The sequence below is a fragment of the Hyperolius riggenbachi genome, chromosome 7 (assembly GCF_040937935.1).
Source record: "Hyperolius riggenbachi isolate aHypRig1 chromosome 7, aHypRig1.pri, whole genome shotgun sequence".
Classification (NCBI taxonomy): domain Eukaryota; kingdom Metazoa; phylum Chordata; class Amphibia; order Anura; family Hyperoliidae; genus Hyperolius; species Hyperolius riggenbachi.
The window spans coordinates 91,913,800-91,933,493 of NC_090652.1; the positions used below are offsets into that span (position 1 = coordinate 91,913,800).

Sequence of the window (19,694 nt, forward strand, 5' to 3'; positions counted from 1 at the left end):
CAATGTGAACGTGCCATTACAATATAATTGCATCACATTGCATCAGTGTCCAGCGCACCGCAGGTTGTCACTGTAATTGTAGCGTAAAGCAGGTAGGCTTGAACCTCTACCACACCATCCCAAACAACTTTTTGTAGGAATTGAGCCTTGTCTTTCTACCCTTGGGCAAGTGTGAGAACTTTCACACGGACACCACCTCATTATTATTCATTAAAAAAGGAAGCCATCACTCACAAAAAGATGAATGGCCACTATTCAATTGTTTTTTTTTTCTTGTGAGTTTTTTCCTAGGTGATATTTTCACACCTTGGGGCTGATGGAGGAAGCTTTTCTGTTGAATTATGTCACGTTCCTTGTTAACTCACAAATTACCTCTCCTTAAATGACTTAACTCCTGATTTATCTCTTGTTTTTTAACTCATGATGTATCTCACCTTAAAGCAGGTTTTCCCACCCAGGGTTCCTTGAGTACTCTGCAGGGGTTCCTTGGCATTTTTCACCATCATGGGGGTTGGGGGGGGGGGGGGGTATGATAGAGGGAACATTATAATAGGGGATACTGTAAAAAGAAGCATTAATTGGGTGTCAGAATAACAATGAGCACATAATAAAAAACACTAGAATAAGGAGACATGGTAATCATGGCACTGTAATAGAGGGTAGTGACAAACAGCCATACCAGCTTTTGAAGGCCATGCCAGAGGTTTCTTGAGATTCAAAAATGACTTGCTGGGATTCCTCGAAATCCAAAAAGTATTTGCAGAGTTCCTCCAGTGTGACACGGCTGAGAAAGGCTGCCTTAAAGTGTACCAGAGATGGTATAAATAAAATGTTTTATACATACCTGGGGCTTCATCCAGCCCCATACACATGGATCGCTCCCACAGCTCTGATACCGGGTCTCAGCACTTCCGTCAGTCGGAGCCAGTCTGACGTGCTGTTTGCGTATCTCTCCAGATACGTAGAGGGCGCACTTCTCCTACATAGACTGGCCTGACTGACCGAAGTGCAGGGACCCGGTATTGGAGCTGCGGGAAGACGGCGGCGTGGGAACAGTCCCTGTGTATGGGGCTGGAGGAAGCCCCAGGTATGTACAAAACCTTTTATTTATACCAGCTCTGGTTTTCTTTAACTAACTTAACTTATGGTTTATCTTTCCTTATTTGAATCTATGACCTGCAGTAGCTTTTTTTATAGTTGAGGTGAAAAATAAGAAGGCTCTCTGAATCAACCCCCTTTTCAATAAAATGCCTTTTAATCCACCAGCAATAGAGAAAATACACAAATTAATTTTGATAGGTACCTTTTCACCTACGTTTTCATTTGCAAAGTTCTGAAAAGGTATAGAGAAGATGAAAAATGATCCGCTAGGAGAAAACTCAGGAGAAAAAGTTATTTGAATAAGGGCCTATGACCCATATACAATTAATGTTTTCTCCTAGGAGATAATTGTTCATCTTCTCTTTAAAATAATTGTTCAGCACTTGAAAAGATACAAAAAAGTAGGTGAAAAAGTATCATAATAATTATTTTGAGCATATTCTTGCTTGCTGGTTGTTTAAAAAGCATTTTAACAAGTTGTAAAAATATCCAGCGGTTCTGGAGGTGTGTTTAGCTTCTAAGGGTACAATGGTTAATTTGCATATATTCAGCAGTGTTGCTCTGGGAGACATCTCAAGCTCACTCCAACCTGAATTATCGCAAATTCTTTCTGTTTTAGGAAAGCAAACTTTTGTTTTTGTTTTTGTTTTAAAAATATCACCTAAGAGAAAAAGTTAATTGTATATAGGCCTATGGGCCCGATTCAATTCACTTTTTTCTCTTAAGTTTTTTTCCTAGGTGACATGTTCACACCTTATCACTAAAATGCAAGCAAAAAAATAATCAGAATAATTGTGACCGTACTTTCTCAACTACCTTTTAGTAGTATGTTTTTATTTGCAGAGTGCTGAAAAGTTATTTTAAACAGAAGATGAAAAGTTATCTCGTAGGAAAAAAAGTGAATTGGACTCAGCCCCATGTCTCCTATAGAAGGTGACTACTGTATGAGGCAGCACTCAAGGCCATATTTAACAAATGGCTTTCTTTTTTGTTGTCTTAAAAATCTCACACATGAAATTACAGTTATCAAATGAAAGTTTTGAATATGGTAAATGTGGGCCAACAGCCCGTTCTCATGTTATTGTTTGCCCAACTCAAGCTGGATTCCAAGAGAAATCTTGACAGGGCTTACTTATAACTCATAACCGGATAGTGCCTTACAAAATGGCTTCCTCTGCCACTAATACAACTGGTACAAACAAAACACACACACACACAAATCCTCCTCAGACTCAGCTGGCACAATTTACAATGTACTATAAGGCATAACACAGCTTCTCGAATTGAAAAAAAAAGCAAAATACAAAATGCCCAAAGCTCAAAAGCTGCTCATCAAATGTCGAAGCTGCAGATTGCCACATCAATTGTACAACAGCTGCATGTGTGGACAAAAGGACACCCAAACCTTTAGTGGCTGATTGTAGATGATGTGCTTTAAGATGACTTCCTGGAGAAAAACCCTTACAAGTAAGAGTATCTGTGGTCCCTGAATTATCACATTAGTGCATTGTGTGAGGCAGTCTCCCCAAGGGTAATACATTCACTGAGTTTCTCGTGCTTGCAGACACACTCTGAGTCCTCAGAACAGTCCGATATGTACAACTATGGCTCTGCACATAATGTGCAGCTGTTAAGAAACTTTATACAGAACTTAGCATGCTCACATGTGGATATGGTTCCTTTTATAATAAATGCATGTTGCCGTGCGATAATGCCTGAACTTCCTCCTTTGTATCAGAAATGTACAGTTAATTGGCCAACTGTGCAGTATCAGTCTGGCTGTCGCGATTTAGATGTCCTTTTGTTGAACACATCAGATTGCTACCCTCACAGATAACGAACACAGACATGCACAGACAGAAAGCTCTTCCACTGGGTAAGGGGGGGAGGCTGTGCTGAGTGGACTCTTGAGCGACCCCTTGTGGAGCGGCTGAATGCTCTCATCAGTCTTTGTACAGGTGTCATCGTGATAGGTCTTTTCCCAAGAAAAGGCTGAACCTGGAATCAGGATTTGCAGCATCCAGAGCCTTTGACCTCCTTCTTGACGTAGTCATGAAGCTTAAATTTGGGCTCGTTTGGAAGCTTCATGGACCTGTGCTTTAACTCTCTGTTGGAAGATAAGGCAAAAAGAACGTTTGAGTCAGATGTTAAGTAGGACACCTACATTTACATATTTTGAAATTGCTGCTAAACCATCTTTGATGGTTATAGAGTAGGGGTAAGGCTATAAATTGTTTCAGGATGTACTTGCCTTCTGCATCTCCACTGGGGAGATTTTCTTCACTTACTGCTCTGGTGCTTTAAAAGAAAACTGACCTGAGAGGGATACGGAGACTGATATATTTATTTCCTTTTAAAAAATGTACATTATCTAACATGTCACAATAGCCTAGAGGCTATGTCAGACTTGCTGTTTTTTGTTTTCCATGTCTAATGTATTTATAATGTCTGTATAGAACTTTTGAGCACTATAGGACTTTGTTATAGTACTCCTGATGAAGCCACTATTTTTACGGGGTGAAACATGTTGGGATGTATGGTGGGGTGTTGTGTGGTTAGATAAGATACAGTCTGGGAAAGGGGTTACCTACGGTGTAAGGATTTATATAGCCTCACTCACAGGGCTCTGTGAATTTATTTCCCCTCTCCCAGTTACGTTATGGCAAGGGTAGGGAACCTATGGCTCGGGAGCCAGATGTGGCTCTTTTGATGGCTACATCTGGTTTACATACAAATCAGTAAGGATTGTTTCACTAAGATACACTGCTCAGTCAGCGCAGCTTAGTGTGGCAGCACAAGTAATATTTTCAAAGTAGGCACACCCAAAACTAACAGCTGCTCCAATTGTCCCACCCTGGACCTTGTCAGTGACTTTGTAGGACGAGATCCCCGCACTTTGATTGGCCCAATAGGCTGCCTGTCACTTGGTATTTCTCCTGTCTGGCTCTTGGGGAAATTGCTGATGTTTCTGAAACCCAAGAGAAGCTGAAGACGTAGCTGATACTTCCGCTGCCCGGAAGCTCAACTGTATACACATCATCGTGGCAACATGCGCACTGACCCAGTTTGAAACATGTTGTATGGCTCCACAGAAATACATTTTAAAATAGGTGGCGTTTATGGCTCTCTCAGCCAAAAAGGTTCCTGACCCCTGCATTATTGGAACAGTTCATTTCATTTTGCAGGCTCAATGATTTTAAAACAATTTATCAAAAGTTATGTTTTAAGACGTCTCTGCGGAATAGGTATAAGAACTGTGTATTTAAACATTGTACATTATCTGGCTGTCCTGCTGCTGATTCTCTCCCTCTAATACTTTAAGTCTTCCATAGTGTGATGTCATTAAATCTATTGAAAAACTATCCAACAGTAGTGTTACACTGTTCGAAACCAATGCAACACTGTGGACCGTCGGTCTACGCTGCTCCTCCCATCAACCGCCATTTATCGTCCAATCGTAATTTCAATTGATTTTTGTTGCAAATTGATCAAAATTACAACCGAAGCGGCTAATTACATTACAGATAACTGGCAGATTCCCTCAAACACGGTGACAGAACTTGCCAGTAAAACTTGATGCATGTATGACCAGCTTTAAAAAACTGCTCCTTTTACTAATTTGCCTGGGTAGGGAGTGGAACAATCACATGCTTACTGGCCACTAGAGCACACTCAGTAGGCAGAAGCAGTGTAAGGGTGTCTCGCCCAAGAACTCCGTACTGAATAGGTGCTTGCTTACTGAAATAGGAAAAGCCGCAATTTGAACGCAGTTCGCCAGTGTCAGAGACAGGAGCCCCTAACCAGTACACTATCCAGCCACTATCCATAGATCAATTATTGGGAACCCCTAATACAAAGAGAAAATGATGGTGAGAAATACTATCTGTGAGGAAGCAGATTTTGTGTTGGGTCTGAGTTGCTGGGTTGTTTAATTAGAACTGGGATCCAAAAAGTTTAAAAAATGTTAATATAGTGTAACAGGAAGACAGTGAGTGGAAAATATTGTCATTTACTGTCTTTCTGCATCGGTTCTAAAGCAATAAAGATCAGCTTACTTTGCAATGGCCATGAACGCCAAGTCCACGTTTAATCCACTTTTGGCACTGGTCTCCATGAAGGGCACTCCATATTCCTGTGGGATACAACAATATATGTGAGCACTGGACTGTACAGAAGTCACAGAGAAGACTTATCAGATTTCATGAAAATACTATGGCCAGAAGAAAATGTTGACACGGTGTAACGATCGGTGTAACACAGAGAGGGTCTGATTACCGGTGATCTGCAGTATCACCGAGAATACAGATATATACCCGATTATTGATGATCTGCAGTATCACTGATAATCAGATATATCTCTAACCTCTGGACACCTGGGTAATAAGAGTGTTTGGTGCAACAGTAATACTTTGAGGACTGCACCTGAGGAGCAGGTGCACAGCAGTAAGGAGTACTGCACAGTAACACGTTCCTTCCGCAAGCCTGAGACTCTCCTGAGGGAGGGGTCAGGCTAGGAGTAGGAAGGACAGAGTGTGAGTGACACCAAGGAAGGATGTCACCCACAGGTCTGTGAGCTATCTCTTGACTGAGGAGATAGCTCCCGAGGTCGGGCAAGCCGGGTCAGCAACAGACAGACAGATCAGGGACAGAGACAGGAGACAGATGCGGAATCCTAAGACAAACATAGTTTGGCAACAGAGTATCAGATATAGCGAAGTACCTAATCAGAGATCAGAAGAGTAGTCAGGAAAGCAGAAGGTCATAACAAATAATCAACAATGCCTAGTCTTGGGTGTGAGCTCCTTGATCATCAACACCCTGGAACTGGTCTGAGTATAACTAGATGGTAAAGCTAATTCCTAGTCTGAGGTGTGAGGTCCCTGGTCATCAACGCCCTGGAACTGGTCTAAATAATAACATAGATAATATACAGTTTTCCCTAGACTGAGGTGTGAGGTCCTTGATCATCAACACCCAGGAACTGGTTTAGATAATAACACAGATAATATCACAGATAATATCACAGATACTGACAAGGTCTGAGTGCTACCACGTAGTGATCGCAACGCCAGACACCAGAGAAATGACCAGCACCCAGTATATATACACAAGCGCTCTCCAGCGCCTCCCCTAAGTGCTGGACCAATGAAACCTGATAGAATTGTCAGCTGATCGGCTAGATCAGCTGACACCCTTCTGACTGTCATAAAGGCTCTGCCTCTCAGCGCGCGCGTGCGTCCTTCTGAACCTGTGTGGACTATCAGTCCCAGCCACACCAGACGTGTTGTAATGCATCTGCTGGTTTGAACACGGGGCCAGCCGCACCGCTGTCAGAGCATACGGCAGTTTCCCCGCGTTCAGCCATACTGCTAGTGGTAGGCCCGTGCGTGCAAACCGCCGCGTCGGACGCGGAATCTGCCGCCTTGTTCACTGGGCATGCGGCGGTTTCTCCGCGCTCCGTCAGGCTAGTGGATGCAGGCCCATGCGCGCAAGCTGCCATGTTGAACGCGGAATCAGCCGCCTTACTCTGAGTACTCGCGGCGGCTTTTCCGCGTTTTCTCACAGTACCCCCCCCCCCTTCCTGAGGAGTGGACTCCGGACAGCTCCTACCCGGTTTCTCAGGATATAAAGCGTGGAACTCCCTCCTTAATTTATCCGCAAGCATGCGACACTCAGGTACCCATGTTCTATCCTCAATACCTTACCCTTTCCAGTGAACTAGATACTGCACTGAGTTCTGTACAACACGTGAGTCTAAAATCCTTTCTACTTCGTACTCAGGTTGGTCATCTACCATCACAGGAGGAGGAGGAGTGGAACCTACATGAACTGCTGGCTTAAGCAGGGACACATGAAAGGATCTTACACCACGCATGCTGGCAGGGAGATTAATGGCATAAGTAACATTGTTGATCTTCCTGGTCACTGGAAAAGGGCCCACAAATCTGGGTCCTAACTTGGGCGAGGGCTGTTTCAGGGTCAAATGACGCGTGGACAGCCAGACCAAGTCTCCTGGCCGGAACTTCCACTCTAAGGAGCGTTTCTTGTCAGCTTGACCTTTCTGACTTTGAAAAGCCTTCTCCAAATTATTTTTCACGATCCCCCAAATGTTCTTAAATGACTTTTGCCAAACCTCCAAAGCTGGAAACGGAGTGGAAGCTACTGGCAGTGGGGAGAAATTAGGCAACTTTCCAGTTACCACCTGAAACGGAGAAAATCCAGAGGAAGAGCTTTTCAAATTATTGTGCGCAAATTCTGCAAACGGCAAGAACTTGACCCAATCATTTTGCGCATCCGCAACATAACACCTTAGAAACTGTTCCAATGACTCATTAATTCTCTCAGTCTGACCATTGGTCTGTGGGTGGTAGCCCGACGAAAATGACCGTTCCATGCCCATTTGATGACAAAATGCCCTCCAAAATTTAGAAACAAATTGGACTCCCCGATCTGACACAATGTTTTCCGGAATGCCATGTAGCCGGAAAATGTGGATGATGAAAAGATCGGCCAACTCCTGGGCCGAGGGGAGTCCTTTCAGGGGCACAAAATGGGCCATTTTACTGAAACGGTCGACTACCACCCAAATGACCGACATGCCCTCAGACCTCAGAAGCTCACCCACAAAATCCATGGACAAATGGGTCCATGGTGTACTCGGGGTGGGCAAAGGCTGCAACGTTCCCACAGGTGCCAGACGGGAGGGTTTGCTTTTTGCACATACTGCACACTCTCTAACATACTCCTTGCAGTCAGTTGCCAACGAAGGCCACCAAGCACACCTAGCAACAAGATCCTGTGTTCTGGTGGCCCCAGGATGTCCAGCATTTTTGTGGGAGTGGAACATCTGCAATATCTGGAGACGAAATGGCAGTGGTACAAACATCACCCCTTCAGGCTTTCCTTCAGGGACATCCTGCTGGAAGGGACTTAAAGTCTCCATCCAGTTTTTCCAGGTCTCTGTGGCTGCCAACACTACTCTCTGTGGGATCATAGTCTCTGGGTCTGAGGGCTGTGCTGTCTCTGGCTCAAAGCATCTGGACAAAACATCCGCTTTAATGTTTTTACTACCCGGAGTGTAATTACAAATCTGAATCTCGAGAAAAACAGTGACCACCGAGCCTGATAGGGACTCAATCTCTTAGCCCCCTCAATGTATTCCAATTTTTTGTGATCAGTGTAAATGGTAATCGTATGTTCTGCTCCTTCTAGCCAATGACGCCATTCTTCGAAGGCCAATTTAATAGCTAGGAGCTCCCTGTTGCCTATATCGTAGTTTTTCTCTGCTGGTGAAAACCTACGAGAGAAATAGGCACACGGGTGTAATCTTCCCTGCAACCCAGAACGCTGAGACAGCACAGCCCCTACCCTGACCTCCGAGGCGTCCACCTCCACAATAAAGGGATAGGAGGTGTCGATGTGTCTCAAAATGGGTACAGAGCAAAACAATTCTTTCAAAGTGGAGAAAGCAGCCAGAGCTTCGGGGGACCAGTGGTTGGTATCTGCCCCTTTCTTTGTGAGACTGGTGAGGGGTGCTATGACTGTGGAGTACCCCTTTATGAACCTTCTATAGTAATTAATGAATCCTAAAAATCTCTGGAGAGATTTTAGTCCCACTGGCTGAGGCCATTCCAGGACAGCAGAGAATTTGGCAGGATCCATAGAAAGGCCCGAGGTGGAAATTATGTACCCCAGAAAAGTGACAGATGTTACCTCAAAAATGCATTTCTCCAATTTAGCATAAAGCATGTTCTGTCTTAACTTTTGCAGCACAAATTTGACATGAGCCCTGTGCTCAGAGAGGTTATCTGAGAAGATTAGTATATCATCCAGATATACCAGGACAAATTTACCCAACACCTCCCTGAATACTTCATTAATGAGTTCCTGAAAGACGGCCGGGGCGTTACACAACCCGAAGGGCATCACCAGGTACTCGTAATGCCCATCGGGTGTGTTAAAGGCCGTCTTCCACTCATCGCCCTCTCTGATCCGCACCAGGTTGTATGCACCCCGCAAATCCAATTTCGAGAAAATCTTAGCATTGGTGACCTGAGTGAATAAATCGTCTATCAAAGGCAATGGATAGCAATTTTTTACTGTAATTTTATTCAGGCCCCGGTAATCAATGCATGGCCGAAGGCCTCCGTCTTTTTTCTTTACAAAAAAGAAACCTGCTCCGGCAGGCGACCGGGAAGGGCGAATGAAACCCTTAGCTAAGTTTTCACGGATGTACTCTCGCATGGCCACTTTTTCCGGCCCAGACAAATTGTAGAGATGACCTCTAGGGGGCATACAACCAGATCGGGGATCGATGGGGCAATGGAAAGGGCGATGTGGAGGTAGTTTATCTGCAGCTTTGGGACAAAACACATCTGAAAATTCAGAATATTGTTCCGGTACTCCCTCCACATGAATCCTGGTCTGACCCAAGGTCACCCTCACTAAACAATGATGAAAGCAATGGGCTGACCAGCTTGTTAGCTGACCAGTGGCCCAATTAATCTGAGGGGAGTGAAGGTGTAACCAAGGCATGCCAAGGATGATAGTGGAGGTTGTCATGTGTAACACAAAAAAATTCAACTTCTCCCTATGCAGCACCCCTATAGTGACTCCCACCTCTGGTGTCTGAGACAGAGGACGGTTACGTTGCAGGGGGGAATCATCCACTGCTGTAACTTGGATAGGTAGTGTTACCGGGGTGAGCGGAATACCCAATTTCTTAGCAAATTCGTAATCCATAAAATTAGCCGCTGAGCCCGAATCAACGAAGGCCTCAGTGACTTCAGATTTATCTTCCCATGTAATCGTACAAGGAAGAAGTTTTGAATCAGGATGATACCATTTATTGGCTAACTTAGAGATGGATAAACAGTGAGCTTTCGACTTATAAAAAGCCTTCGTCGGACTGGTTCCTGACCAAAACTGAAAAACACAGCTTATATACACTGACATACAGAGGAGAAACATTCTTTAGCAAACATAAATGTAATTAGATGCCTTAACTGTTACTGAGGAGGCTTTCCCAGGCATCCTATCTAAACTGATAAGATCAATAGAATCCTCAACATGACATAAAGCAGACTCTGGTGATGGGGAGACATCGTAAATTCCGAATTCAAATGGTGACTGGCCTGGTTACATGCACCATTAATTCTAAGCTTAAGAGAATTGTGGCATTTAAAGCCAGCACCTGAAAGCAAATAAAATGAATAGTGACAGTGAATTCCATCTTACACAGCATATGGCATAAAAATGAATGAAAAGATAGAAAAATTTAAATTAAAAGAATTGTGGCATTTAAAACCCATCGTACTAGCACAAGGAGTTAGAGTCCTTGTTTAAACCATCTTCTACAGTTTTGAACCAATGTATAAACTTAGTTTCTTGTGTTAGTCTCATGTTTCCCGATTTGAAGCCACCCATTAATACAGTGACGCGAAAATCGCTTAAACTGTGTCCAGGTAAACAAAAGTGTGTTGGTATTGGGAGATCAGTATATTTATATATATCGCGTCACTGTATTAATGGGTGGCTTCAAATCGGGAAACATGAGACTAACACAAGAAACTAAGTTTATACATTGGTTCAAAACTGTAGAAGATGGTTTAAACAAGGACTCTAACTTCTTGTGCTGGTACGATGGGTTTTAAATGCCACAATTCTTTTAATTTAAATTTTTCTATCTTTTCATTCATTTTTGTGCCATATGCTGTGTAAGATGGAATTCACTGTCACTATTCATTTTATTTGCTTTCAGGTGCTGGCTTTAAATGCCACAATTCTCTTAAGCTTAGAATTAATGGTGCATGTAACCAGGCCAGTCACCATTTGAATTCGGAATTTACGATGTCTCCCCATCACCAGAGTCTGCTTTATGTCATGTTGAGGATTCTATTGATCTTATCAGTTTAGATAGGATGCCTGGGAAAGCCTCCTCAGTAACAGTTAAGGCATCTAATTACATTTATGTTTGCTAAAGAATGTTTCTCCTCTGTATGTCAGTGTATATAAGCTGTGTTTTTCAGTTTTGGTCAGGAACCAGTCCGACGAAGGCTTTTTATAAGTCGAAAGCTCACTGTTTATCCATCTCTAAGTTAGCCAATAAATGGTATCATCCTGATTCAAAACTTCTTGCTTTTACTCATGGCTAACACGGTACAACACTTTACTGCTTCTATCGTACAAGGAAGAAGCAACCTTTTATCATCTAGGGGTAAAAGTTTTACGCCTAGGGTATTACCCCCAACTACTCCTAGGCAGTAGCGTTTCCCGATTTCTTAGGGCAATTCTGTACTCTATGACCCCCCTTCTGCACACTAAAGACATAACTGCTCTGAAATCCTGCGTCTCCGCTCCACTTGAGACAACTTTGACCGGCCAATCTGCATTGGCTCGGGTGGAGGTGAAACGGGAGGAGGTGGAGTCACAGGAGGTGCAGCGTAGGACACCATCCTTACATGGTTTCTACCCCGGATCTGTCTCTGATAGCGTAGCCTACGGTCGATCCTGATGGCCGATGAAATGGCCTCATCAATGGTCTTAGGTTCAGGCTGACTTAACATAAGATCAGAGACCTCATCTGACAACCCTGATAAGAAACAATCTAACAGGGCAAAGGTGCCCCACCTGGCTGATACTGACCACCTTCTGAATTCAGCAGCATACTCCTCGACCGGACTCTTGCCTTGACGTAACAACTTGAGCTTCCGCTCAGAAGTCGAGGCAATGTCTGGATTGTCGTAAATTATTGCCATGGCTTTAAAAAAATCATCTACAGAGGTTAGGGCTAAGTCTCCAGTGGGTAGACTGTACGCCCAGGTCTGAGAATCGCCTGATAACAAAGTCTCAATAAATGTGACCCTTTGGGCCATAGTTCCTGAAGATCTAGGTCTCAACTCAAAGTATGATAACACTCTACTCCTAAAATTTCGGAAATCAGATCTGTGACCAGAAAATTTTTCAGGTACAGGCATACGTATGTCTGTGCTAGGAGGAGATCGCACGTCATCCACAGCCGTCTGGAGGGTTTGTAAAAACCCGGACAAAGCGTCAATTAACGCCCAGTGATTACCCAGCACTTGGTTGATGGTATCCACCGAAGTGGTAAGTGCGCCCAGACGGTCGGTGTGTGCGTCCATTTGCATTTTTGGTCTGGCGTTCTGTAACGATCGGTGTAACACAAAGAGGGTCTGATTACCGGTGATCTGCAGTATCACCGAGAATACAGATATATACCCGATTATTGATGATCTGCAGTATCACCGATAATCAGATATATCTCTAACCTCTGGACACCTGGGTAATAAGAGTGTTTGGTGCAACAGTAATACTTTGAGGACTGCACCTGAGGAGCAGGTGCACAGCAGTAAGGAGTACTGCACAGTAACACGTTCCTTCCGCAAGCCTGAGACTCTCCCGAGGGAGGGGTCAGGCTAGGAGTAGGAAGGACAGAGTGTGAGTGACACCAAGGAAGGATGTCACCCACAGGTCTGTCAAGCTATCTCTTGACTGAGGAGATAGCTCACGAGGTCGGGCAAGCCGGGTCGGCAACAGACAGACAGATCAGGGACAGAGACAGGAGACAGATGCGGAATCTTAAGACAAGCAGAGTTTGGCAACAGAGTATCAGATATAGCGAAGTACCTAATCAGAGATCAGAAGAGTAGTCAGGAAAGCAGAAGGTCATAACAAATAATCAACAATGCCTAGTCTTGGGTGTGAGCTCCTTGATCATCTACACCCTGGAACTGGTCTGAGTATAACTAGATGGTAAAGCTAATTCCTAGTCTGAGGTGTGAGGTCCCTGGTCATCAACACCCAGGAACTGGTCTAAATAATAACATAGATAATATACAGTTTTCCCTAGACTGAGGTGTGAGGTCCTTGATCATCAACACCCAGGAACTGGTCTAGATAATAACACAGATAATATCACAGATACTGACAAGGTCTGAGTGCTACCACGTAGTGATCGCAACGCCAGACACCAGAGAAATGACCAGCACCCAGTATATATACACAAGCGCTCTCCAGCGCCTCCCCTAAGTGCTGGACCAATGAAACCTGATAGAATTGTCAGCTGATCGGCTAGATCAGCTGACACCCTTCTGACTGTCATAAAGGCTCTGCCTCTCAGCGCGCGCGCGCGTCCTTCTGAACCTGTGTGGACTATCAGTCCCAGCCACACCAGACATGTGTTGTAATGCATCTGCTGGTTTGAACGCAGGGCCAGCCGCACCGCTGTCAGAGCATGCGGCGGTTTCCCCGCGTTCAGCCATACTGCTAGTGGTAGGCCCGTGCGTGCAAACCGCCGCGTCGGACGCGGAATCCGCCGCCTTGTTCACTGGGCATGCGGCGGTTTCTCCGCGCTCTGTCAGGCAAGCTGCCATGTTGAACGCGGAATCAGCTGCCTTACTCTGAGTACTCACGGCGGCTTTTCCGTGTTTTCTCACACACGGTCTGCAATTCTTCTGCATGATCCCTGCGCAGATCAGGAAAGGGTTTATGTGCTCAGTCCACTGAGGGACCACTGAGGCTTCTTGCTGGCTGAATTTAGAGCTGGAAGCAAGCAGCTTTGCACAACAGGCCAGAAAACGCTATGAATGGACAGTGACAGCCATGTCTGCATATGAATAATTACTATTAATGTCTGCACTGAAGTAGGATAACAAATATTCACACATCACAGATAGATTATAGGAAGCAGCAACCCATGGGTATCATGTCTCCCGAGCCAACTCCATTGTTCCCCCTCCTTACCCCTCCTGCTCTGTGCTGCTCCATCGTGCTTCACACATCATCCCTCCTCCCCCCTCCACAGTAGCAGAACGTGTTCCTCTGTTCAACACGCAGTAATCAAAGGTGTGTACCCTGCATTACTTTCAAGTGACATTTAGGTGCACATACACTACTTGATTTTCCCCAGCAGATCTACCCAACCATACTTTCGATTTATTTAATTATCAATTATACCAGACAGACAGATCTAACTCTAAAGGGTGATGCAGCGTTAGGCATTTCCCTAAGGACCCCCCCCCCCCGCCTCCCCCGTTAATAGTGCTCCCCTGGTCCTCCTGCAGCGTACTTGTTGCAGCTCTGAAGGGTGTGTGTTGGCTGCAAAGCAGAGTGGTGAGTGCATTTCACTCCCACAAGTACTCTACAGGGGCCCAAGGAAGCACTATTAGCCCTGGGGGGCATCAGTCAGAGTTATAGCCTCGGTGGAGACAGCACCTATATACAAACAGTGTATGTAGCTTTACTTTGTTCTTATACAGATATTCCGGTAATAATGCTCCAGCTACAAGGGCCCCTAATCCAATTATCTTTTTCTCCTGCATTTTGTCTCGGGAGATAATGTTTCTTCTTATCTAAATAAATAACTTTTCAGCACTTAGTTATTGAAAAAGTACTAAAAAGTAGGTCATAACTTAAACTTATTTGTTAAGGATACCAGAGCTGAAAAGATTAGGAGAAATGGGGGGAGCAGGCATGTGCGGGGAGCTGTCCTGATGATCACTGCTCCCCCCATTCTCCTTCTGTCCCCGAAACCCCTCTCCCCCCGTCGCCAGAGTCTGGCATCAGTTTGCAGGTGCTGGCCCGACTGCACGTGTCCTACAGCGCTCGACCATGGCCGGGAGCGGTCTGCGGTCAAGGACTGTAGGATAAGTGCAGCCGGGGCAGTGCCTGTGCACTGATGCCCAACTAAGGCGACCCGGAGGGACAGGAGGAGAATGGGGGGGGGGGGCATCAGAACAGCTCCCTGCACATGCCTGCTTCCCCCATTTCTCCTAATCTTTTCAGCTCTGGTATCCTTTAAGTATTTTCTTACATACTGCGAGCTTTAAAGTGAACCTAAGATCGCGAGGGAGGGGGCGTGGCCAGCTATGGGAGCGTGAGGACGTGTTTTCCACAGCTCCTCTGACCGGGCATAGAATCCTGCAGAATCCTAGTTCCCCAGCGACTCCAGCACTGCGACCTCGCCTAGCCACACTTAGGAGAAGCTCCTGCCTGGATCCCAAATGTCGGCGAAAGGGAAGGGCACTGATGCGGCGGCGAAACTCGCCAAGTACGCGCATGATGCGACCCAAGATGGCGCCGCCCGCTCTCCGGATCCCTCAGCAGCGCCGGCAGATGTCTCCCCACTGTCAGAGCACATGGAGACGGCGCAAGAAACTCAAGTCTCCGCGGAAGCAGTAAGTAGGGACGGAGAGCCCAAACAGCCGCGTGATAGCTCCGGGGGGAGGAAGGAAAAGAGGCCCCGATCCAACTCACAGGCCTCAGGGGAGGAGAATACAGGGGATGAAGAGGGAGACGGAGAACCCACTCGAGCAGAGCTGTTAGAGGCGATTAGAGCCCTGCATCTTAACATTAACACAAAGTTTGAATACATTCAGTCTGATCTTACACTAGTGAAGGATGACTTAAGGAAAATGCGTGAAAGGGCAGTAGAAATGGAAACGCGCATTAGCTGTATTGAGGACGATTTGCGGCCCATAAGGAGCAGTCAAGCAGAAAATACTAAAGCTGCCCACTCTCAGGCCTTGAAACTGGACGAGTTAGAGAACAGATCGCGGAGGTCCAATATACGTATTATCGGCCTCCCTGAAAAGGTCGAAGGCATCCATCCTGAAACTTTTCTTGAGGAATGGCTTAAGAAATCCATCCCTGAGTTACATCTATCTGCAGCCTTCTCTATTGAACGGGCACATAGGGTGCCAGGAGGTCCGCCAAAACCTGGCAATTTACCAAGGCCTATGGTGGCGAAATTATTAAACTACCGTGACAGAGTGGAGATTATGCGCAAGGCCAGACTAACATCGAGTTTGGAATATAATGGGTCCAAAGTATCATTATACCAAGACTTTTCAGCAGAGGTTCAAAGACAACGTGCATCATACTATGCTGTTAAAGCAGGTCTCAAGATTCAACAAATAGAGTACAGTATGATGTTTCCAGCGAAACTTCGCATTCAATACCAGGATAAAACTATCTTTTTTACGTCACCTGAGGAAGCCGTGACATGGATGGAAAGCCAAGGCTTGCCTATTCCTAATATTCCACCTAAGAAAAAGAAATGAAGTTTTTGTACTGGATGTAATCAGTGCCTATGTTGGGCCCTTATAAGAATTTAGCTTGTTATATTTCTCTATATTTGTGAATCCTATACGCTCTGTGTCATATGTCCTATGAAGAGACAGTGTCCTCAGATAAGCAAGTTCGGTTATTATGTTTATAGAGTCTTACTCCAAATATATGAATATATTCCCAAAATGTTAAAACTATTATATATTTGCATTAGAGTACTTTTGCTCTAAAAATTAATGAATAGATATGTTGGAATATCCTTGGGGGGTAGGATAGGATGAGATCAGGCTATAGTATTTAAGGACACTTTCTTTACCACTAAAAGTTAATGGTAAGAAGAATAAGAAGGGGTTTGGTGCTCTCTGGTGGTAGTTATGAGGAATGCACAAAATATATATATCCCTATGTTAACACATTGTATGTAGTATGAAAAATGCCTTTGAATAAGTAATCCTATAGAGAACACAATCTGCTCTATTATTTAACATGTGTGAATTATAAAAAGGGGGACTTTAAGCTCTAAAGTTAAGTATATATGGGAAAATAGGCTAAAATGGTACAACAATAGGAAAAGCAGGGAAAATAATAAGGGGTTGCAGAGTGGAGCTAAATGGGGCAACGGGTGTAATGTTTATAGCCGGGCCGGAAGTAGCGGCCTAAGTTTGTCTTTTCCCCCACAAACAGTAAGTTTGGGTATGAAACTTCCTGTGGTTGTCAGCAGGGAGTGGGGTGGGTTAGGGAGTTGTATGGGCACACATGGGTTAATAGATAAGTATGTCTTTAATCTTTTTATTCCTAAGTGTATGTATATCCCCTCAGAAGCAAGAAAAGAATGGATAGCTGTCTTTTGGTTCTATACAAAGGATAATGGCTGACTTAAGAATTGTCACGTGGAATGTTCGAGGTCTGAATAACCACATAAAACGAAGGCTGGTGTTTGACCATTTAAAAAAACTGACACCACACATAATATGCTTACAGGAGACTCATTTAATGGGTAGTAAAGTTTTAACTCTTAAGAAACCGTGGATAGCAACCTATCACGTTTCTCACTTCTCCTCCTATTCAAGGGGAACAGCAGTGTTAATATCCAAGTCCTTCACCGGAGCTGTAATGGGCGTAAAGGTAGATACTGCAGGGCGATTTGTGATTGTTACAATCAACATAGAAGGGAAACCCCTTACTATCTTGTCACTATATGCTCCCCCACCTTTTACTGGTACGGTCCTGGACGCGTTGACCGCCAAACTAAGCAGTTGTCTGCAACACCCAATAATTATTAGTGGCGACTTTAATGCGGTGTTAGATCCGCAGAAGGATAAATTACAAAATAAAAGTCAAAGATCTTACCCCTATTTGCTCACATGGATGAGTAGGCTAGGCCTGACAGACATATGGAGATGGAGAAATCCAGATCAAATGGACTTCTCATGTTATTCAGATCACCATCATTCTATGTCACGTATAGATATGTGCTTGGGTACACAAGATATTTTGCAGTTTATTGAAACCATTAAGTATCTTCCACATGGTATATCTGACCATTCCCCCTTAGTATGTGATGTGCAGTATATGCAGAAACAACAAGGTAATATGTGGAGAATGGGGCCGTGGTGGCTCGAGGACCAAACGGTTAGTATTTCATGTTTGGAGGCAGCTAAGCAATTTTGGATAGAAAATCAGGGGACTGCAGAAGGAAATGTTTGTTGGGATGCAAGTAAGGCGGTGCTGCGTGGGGCATTTAGGGCGTCCTTATCAACTATCAGAGCAAATGATAAAGCTATGCATGAGTACACAGAAAATAAAGTTAAGGAAACGTACAGGTCATTAATGCTGAGCAATGATACCTGCTCATATAATAATTGGGCCGCAGCAAGAAGAATTCATGAACTGGCGTTATATACTAGAGCTAAGCGTAAAGAGATAATTTTCCGACAAAAAAACTTTGAATTTGGAAATAAGAGTGGCACAATTTTGGCATACCTGCTGAGGTCATGTAGAGAACCTACGGCTATTCCTAGGATTCTGAATGGCTCTGGGACATATAGTACTACCTCGGCAGATATTGCCAAGGAGTTTTTTGATTTCTACACGGAACTATATACTAGTAAGGCTAAATCAGATAGCACCAGCTTGGTGAAATTTCTTGATTCTATTGATCTCCCGCAATTAAGTGACGAGGCTAAAGCTGTTTTAGATGCCCCTATTACAGAAGCTGAAATCGTTAAAGCCCTTGCTTCTTTTAGAAAAGGAAAAAACCCCGGACCTGACGGTCTGCCAATAGAATGGTATTTAAAAAGTTCCGCCATTAAAACCCCTAGACTTTCGCAAATGTTTGCAGAATCTTTGACAAAAGGCATTCTTCCAGATACATTATACGAAGCATATATAGTACTCCTTCCTAAACCTAATAAAAATCTGGATTTATGTGAGTCTTATCGACCTATCTCTTTAATTAATACAGACGCCAAAATATTGGCTAAAGTTTTGGCTAATAGACTGAATCAATTTATTATCACCCTTGTTCATGAAGACCAAACAGGCTTCATGCCTGGTAGATCCACCAAACTGAATATTCGAAGGCTGTATTCAAATATACAGTTTCCTCATGAAAATGCAGGCTCCAGGGTTATACTATCGCTTGATACGCACAAAGCCTTTGATTCAATAGAGTGGATTTATATGGGGGCAGTGTTAAAGAAAATGGGTTTTGGAGAAATATTTAGGAAATGGGTTAATATTCTATATGCCGAACCACGTGCAAGAATTAGAGTAAATTCATATATATCAGATCCGATTTATATCTACAGGGGCACCAGACAAGGATGTCCCTTATCTCCTTTACTATTCGCATTAGCAATGGAACCATTAGCGGAGCTAATTAGGACATCTCCAGATATACAGGGACTCAAAGTCCATAAGTTAGAGGAACGTATATCACTATACGCGGATGACGTGCTTTTGTATTTAGCAAATCCAGACCCCTCTTTAGTTAAGGTATTTCAAATTTATGACTCCTTTCAGGAGGTTTCTGGGCTTCAGGTAAATTGGTCTAAGTCCATTCTGTTTCCTCTTGACTCTGAAGCTGTCAAACATATTCATCCATCCTCTAAATTAGTTGTGACTGACTCTTTTAAATATCTAGGAGTTACCATTACCAGAAATATTAAGGAGTATATTCAGGTCAATTTAACTCCTCTAATTGATGGCCTTAGTGATAGGTTTAAATTATGGAGTAGATTACCCCTGAATATACCTGGTAAAGCTACTGCCATTAAAATGGTTATAGCTCCCAAATTTTTATATATCTTTCAAATGGCTCCAGTACAGATACCTAAACGTACTTTTAAAGTAATAGACTCTATGGTTGCCAATTTTATCTGGGGTAATTCTACACATCGTTTGGCATTGGATACTTTAAAACTACCGACGAAATATGGGGGGCTAGGGGTTCCTAATTTTTATATCTATTATTTAGCGGCACAACTGACGCATACTCATGGCTG

General features: G+C 44.0%; 1 protein-coding gene across 6 annotated transcripts in view; it reads right to left on the reverse strand.

Annotated features, from left to right (window-relative positions):
* Positions 1 to 2,768: 2,768 nt before the first annotated feature.
* RAB26 (RAB26, member RAS oncogene family) overlaps positions 2,769 to 19,694 on the reverse strand; it is a 704,373-nt gene continuing 687,447 nt past the window's right edge. For all 6 annotated transcript variants that reach the window (XM_068244332.1, XM_068244331.1, XM_068244330.1 and 3 more), the window contains 2 exons: positions 5,157 to 5,233; positions 2,769 to 3,208 (listed from right to left, as the gene is read on the reverse strand). In XM_068244332.1, coding sequence (XP_068100433.1) covers positions 3,106 to 3,208; positions 5,157 to 5,233 — 180 coding nt within the window. In that variant the 3' untranslated portion in view covers positions 2,769 to 3,105. The remainder of the gene's footprint in view (positions 3,209 to 5,156; positions 5,234 to 19,694) is intronic.